Below are 6,244 nucleotides of genomic sequence, written 5' to 3'. Positions count from 1 at the left end.
CTTATATATACCAGACTACCCTATATCTAGTAATCTCCCGACAATTCACGAAGGTACAAGATATTTCCAGAAAGCAGGGAGCGTGACACTGGTCACGTGACCTCGCTGACGCAACAGTATTTTGTTTTTAAGTAAGCAAAACTAGTTATTTATAATTTAAATGATTGTGGTACTTCAAATGAAAGAAAGCTTTAGGTAATGGAAAACCTTAGTTTAATTGTTACACAGTAGTGCAATTTGGATTCAAATGATTAAGTTTTGGCTCACTCTGCTTTACATTTACTAATATATATATAAAATATTTTTAATTTCATTAAAATGTTGGCTGCAAAGCAAGATATCAACATTTAATTTTTTTCTACCTGTAAAAGCCCATGTGGTATTTTATCCTATCTGTATTTAAGTTTTATTTTATTTTATCAGCTGGAAGAGTTACCTTTAGCTAAAGAACAAGTCGAGAAATTAAAAGCACGGAATGAAGACCTACAAGCTCGGGTGAAAGAAAAAGTCGAGCTAGAACGGTGAGTGAGTTTTTTTTATTTTGTAATACCACATATGAACTAAAAAGAAACTTTGAAAAGTGTGGTGAAATATGATAATAAAACATCAGACATACTAGGATTGAGAATTTCAGTGGACTTTAAGTGCTTGTTGAAAGAAAAGGAGACAAGATTTCAACTTTTATACTGAAGCCTTCTGTAGGTATAGAAGCTGAAATGTTGTCTCCTTTTCTTTCAACAGGCAGTTGCAGTCCATTAAATTTCAGAAACCCAATAATGAAACTGCTAATAACTTTTACATTTCTTTTTCAAATAGTTTATAATGATCTTTGTAAAATTTCACCTACACTTTGTTTGCTGTAAAGAGTAACTGATAAAGTATTTTTTTTAGCAGACTAGCTTAGTCGAATCAACCATAAGTGGGATTATATCATTTTTACACTCACTTGCTGCATTGTAGTTGGTATGCTAAAGCTTATATCAGAGGAATTCTAATGTTTATCTTTAAAAAGAAAAATATGGTGGTATAGTAACACCTAAAAATGGAGCTCTTTATTAATATATTCCTCATTTCTCAGTTGTTATAACAAGGTAAAAGCAGGTATAGACATGTCAGTGACAGCTCTTCTAATCTTTTTATTGTTTCTAAGTATTTTACTTCCTTGGAAAGATTGTATTTGAGAAACTTGATGTGTACAATGAACACCGTAGCTAATTGTTAAATATTAAATATCTTTATTCTAAAACATAGCTACAGTATGATAAAATCTGGAAAAATTGACCTAAGGAAAAGAGCAACATGTGGCCAACATTTCAGCCAATCAATCTTTATTAGAAACTGGTAAAGATCATTGAGTCAAAATCTTAACTACAGATCACATTTTTCTATTTTCCCTTACAACAACTTTAACTGTTTGTTTGTATTTTCAGGTCTTCTATTATGATATTTGTGTTTAAATTTTTTGTATATATCATTAAATGTAGCTCTCATGTTGGTGAACACTTTTTATTTTATAATGCTTATATTAGTGTCTTTTTACAACTTTTAAATTACAGTCACCTGTCATATGAGCAGCAGAAACTAAAAGAGAGTTATGAGAAAGAATCTAAAGTGAATAAAAGATTGTCAATGGAGAAGGAGGAGCTTCAGTGGAAACTAAAACAAACCATGGAAGCTAGCATTTTACTTAACAGCTCAACAGATGGTGCGTAACTTATCAGAATCAGAAACTAACTTTTATGTAATATGTGTAATTGTTGTTTTTCTGTAGAAATATTCGTGATTTATAACTATCTTTACTGGCAATTCTGATAGATCTCAAAATAGTTTAATATTTATTGCATGAAAATACAGTGTGATCTTAGTAATCACTTAAAACTGGACATTTGAAAGTTCTTCCTCAATCTCAACTTGAAATGATGTTTGTTTTATTAATTCATGTTAATTTACTAATATGCAAACTTATAAATACTTTTATTTGCTTATTAGCATATGAGAGAGATTAGTGGTAACCTAATTAATCACATATTACCAGTTCTGTCACTTTTTCTTACTTATTAAAATATTTATGAAAGATATTTATAATTTTCAATTTAATTTTATGACTAAGTTCAGTGAAGCATTTTTCTTAATTCAATTGATTTAGCTGTTAATTATTTAATGTTAGAACTTCATTAATATTTAAGAATTTTCTTTTGCTATGAGATTTCTCTATTCCAATATGCTTTTCAATAATTTTGCAGAAACTACTGAGATTGATAGGTTGGATCATTTAGTTAAAGACCACACCTTAAGGAAATCACCAATTAGAATGTCAGTATTCTTTGACAGTATAGATGGAAACACTAATCATCACAAATATCCTAGTTCTGGTCCAAGAGCTGGAAGACCCTTATCTGCATCGTCAGCCTTGAGAGGATCTACAGGAAATCGAAATGGTTCTAGCTCCTCTCCTTGTACTCCAAGCAAAAAGCGCAGCCAACGATATTTAGACAATGGGATATCTGGAAGATCTAATTCCAAGCCCCTGGAGGAGAAGGCTTCAGATAATGAAAGTATCAGTAGCACTGAAACATTAGACTTGCTTAATGGTGGCTTGAAGGATATACAGCATACACCTATGGGAGAAATTAGTGATGTTATTCCATGTGTATTATCAACTATTGCAAATAAGAATTCTATTTTCAAATGCTCTGAGCAGGACTCTGTAAATAAACAAACTGATAATTTTAAACTAACAGAAGGCTCAACCACTGTTGATAGAGAGCTTATCATAAAGAAGGTGTTTAAACAAAAAACTTTTGAACCAAATGTTGAAGAATCTTCTAAAATGAGAGCTGACTCTCAGTTAACTACCACCACCAACTTGGATTGTATTAGAGATTTATCTAGCTCTACTCCAAGTGATGTGGAGCAGTATGATATAGCACAACAAGAACACATCAGTGCTAAATACACTGACCAGTCGATAAGGGCAGGAGAACAAGTAAATACTACTTTCATTTCAACAGGGATAGGTGAAGTTGATGGTTCTTGGCAGGGAAGTATGACATCTTCAAGTAGTTCCTGGACTTTTGGCTTAGATGTAGGAGAACACAAAGTACCAAAAGAAAATTGGGCTGGAAAATTTAATGGTACTGATTTAACTGGCAGTACTGAAGCCAGCGATGAACCAAATAATTATCTCCAAAATATATTTGCTCCTTGTTGTTTGGCTGGTGAGTCCATGATTCAGGAATGCCCTAGGTCCATGTCAGAAAGCAGCATTGAAGACTCTCCTGTCTTGAAGTATCCTTATCATCAAATTGAAAAATACCCAGTCAGAATGTTAGAATATGGCTTAAGTGAAAGAACTGATAGCCTTTCTACTCTAGATGATATGGAAGGCTGTCAGCAACAGTTATTTCTAAAAGAAACTTTCAGTGAAGATGAAAGAGATGTGGATATAAACTGCTGTAATGAAGGTGTATCTTTTGAGACTGAAATATAAGTTGTTACTATTAAAGGATGAATATTAAATATGCAGTATCTGCCATCCACAAATGGAGGCATTAATCTTTGTGCTTTGTAAGTACATGAATAGTTAACTTCAGTTACTGGTTTTGAGAAGTTTAGCTTTCATCGAATAGTCTAGTCTTCTTATCGCAAGATGCCAATCATGCTTGAATTAGAAATTTCTACACTGACCTTTCATTATTGGCAGCTAATGAAAGACAAGGGAGCCACAGGTGTTCATTATGCTGCACTTCAGAATTACATGTGTGTCATTCTGCTGGAAACAATAAGCTTGTAAAGTGAAAAAAAAAATGTTTAAAAGTTAAAAGCTATTTATTGTACATGTATATTCTGATCTTTCACCTGTGATTCAGTTTGTTCTTTCCAGGTACTAGTCTGTTGAAGTGTAATTTTTGGCTAGAAGGTTGTGTTTTAGAAATGTAGTTCCTTGATCAGTTTGCCTGCTTAGTCTGGGACCATTGTTATCAGTTGAAAAGAAGGAGTAAGAAACTGTCAATTAATCAGTATTCCATCCACATAGATATTGGCTTGTTGCATGTCTGTTAAATGGACATGAATGTAGTTATTTATCATATGTACCAACATTTATTTTTAGTTAAATTTAATCATTTTGTATAATATATATTTGTTATAGTAAGTATATTAGGTTTGGTTGTTTTAAGAATACTTATTATAAATAGTTACTGTAACCAGACATGCATGAAAAAAAAAAAAAAGATTTGTTTTCGGCAGTGCCGAATCTATGTTTTGTTTTATTTGGTGGCATAGTACTTAAGGGATATTAAGAATTGATGTGCTTTGCTTATGCTTACAATAAACATACTCAAGCATATAAATTACCTGTTAAACTATACAAAACAGAGCCATGGTGCTAGACATACACAGTTCATTTTAAAATGCTTGTGTTACAATATAGATTAACTATTTTTACTTCCTTACAGTCTTAGTAAGCAAGTAAATACAATATGGTAATTATATAGTTGAGACACATTCAGTCCTTACATATTCAATCTCTTAAAAAAAAAAGTCTTTTAGCTGCTCATGCCTTTCTATTTTATTCCTATGGTTGTGATATGAAAATCTTAATTTAGTTCATAAATAATTTATTCTCTTTCTCAGTTTATTGTGAATAATAGGTACATATATGTGAGGTTTAATTAGGGTGTATGCTTTCAATGTAGGCATCATTTCATCACCATTCGAAATTGGATTGATACAAGTTAGTCTCTAAATGTTACAAATACGTGAAAGAATCATATTTCCTTGCCATTGTATTTGGATTTGTTTGTTTTGAGTGTGTATGCTTGATAATTTTGTGTCATCTCTCTCCTCTTTTAAATAAAATCTGATTTGCATTTGATTAAATCAAAAATTCATTCCAGTGGGAAAAAAACCCATTAGTTTTGTACTTACCACTGGCAGAGTTTAGACTCTTCTATTTTACAATGTAAAGCAAAATTTTACTCAGAATAAAGTTACATTTTAAAAATATTTTGTGTAATTTCTGAAAGTTTGAAAATTTTGTGTTCTAACACATCACAACAAAAAGTGACAACAACATATAAAAATCTTGCCTGATTAGAAGAAATAGAAATTCAAATATCCTGTATACCAAGAACCACAGTTTTTACCAGTGTATACTGTCATGATCCCACCTAGAGTTTTTGCAGAGTAATTTGATAAAAGAAACAAAACTTGAAAGTATTTTTGAAGTTTCTCTGGTAAGTGTAGCAAAACTTCAAAGCATTATTGAAGTCTCTTTACAAGTCAAACAAAATTTAAATGTATTCTTGAGATCTGACTTGACCAGGGTTTAGATCATGGACTACCCGCACTACAAGCAAATATTGAAAAAAGTTAAACCACCAGCGCTTCCAAGTTACCCATAAGGAAAATAAAGTGGCTATATTGTACTAAGAAATTATCAAATTAGAGAAAGTCCCCCCCCCTCGTTATTAACTGAGTTCATTTATCTATAGTGCATTATTTTTACTTCTAAAAATGAAGTTTGTAGTTTAATTTACATACTTAATTTTATAAAAATGATGATATAACACTAATTTTACATTCATTATTGCCAGCCTTCATAAATACATTATAATTTAGCGTACATGTCCATTTATTTTACTGGTATTGTATTAACAACACAGTAACGGTTTACTGCTCTTATTAATTATTAAGCAGTGATACAGTAACACCATCTATGGGACAAATATACCTGACAGTTTGTTGTGTGTTTCTATAGGAACGCTTGACATCTACTGGTGCTATCCAGGAATTTATGATCTACCGGTGTTAGTAAAGTTACTCATACCTTTCTTCTTTGAAAATTGTATTAATATGTACATCACTATTCTTAATAGAGTTTTGTCCTATACATAATATTTAATTACAATACTGGCAGCCTTTAAAAGATAACAGCAATAGTGTGTTTGTAATACGACTTTTACTGCTTTTACGACAATTAGCTGCTTATCATGATGTTTATATTAAACTAAAGTGGCAATAAGTACGAAATCACGGCATTCCTTGTTTTTATTCCTTTAAATGGTTTTAGAACTGCTGCAAACCATAATAAGTTTTAATTCAACGTACAGGTAAGTTTATCAACTTGGTACTATTCATTAGTAGGAGATAGGTTAGCTAACTTGCTGAGTAACAATATACATATGTAGTGTTACACAGTCCATAACAACCTTAATATTGTTAGGTTTATTTTACTGGCCGA

The 6,244-nt window shown here is 31.5% G+C and overlaps 1 protein-coding gene across 4 annotated transcripts in view; it reads left to right on the top strand.

The window, feature by feature from the left end:
* The window catches only part of LOC106478095 (restin homolog), a 139,184-nt gene extending 134,177 nt beyond the window's left edge, over positions 1–5,007 (top strand). For all 4 annotated transcript variants that reach the window (XM_022381547.1, XM_022381557.1, XM_022381552.1 and 1 more), the window contains 3 exons: positions 424–521; positions 1,557–1,705; positions 2,244–5,007. In XM_022381547.1, coding sequence (XP_022237255.1) covers positions 424–521; positions 1,557–1,705; positions 2,244–3,490 — 1,494 coding nt within the window. In that variant the 3' untranslated portion in view covers positions 3,491–5,007. The remainder of the gene's footprint in view (positions 1–423; positions 522–1,556; positions 1,706–2,243) is intronic.
* The last annotated feature ends 1,237 nt before the right edge of the window (positions 5,008–6,244 follow it).

This window comes from Limulus polyphemus, unplaced genomic scaffold (genome assembly GCF_000517525.1).
Source record: "Limulus polyphemus unplaced genomic scaffold, Limulus_polyphemus-2.1.2 Scaffold8, whole genome shotgun sequence".
Lineage (NCBI taxonomy): Eukaryota > Metazoa > Arthropoda > Merostomata > Xiphosura > Limulidae > Limulus > Limulus polyphemus.
The sequence above is the reverse complement of the archived record's forward strand: the minus strand, read 5'-3'. Positions and strand labels throughout refer to the sequence as shown.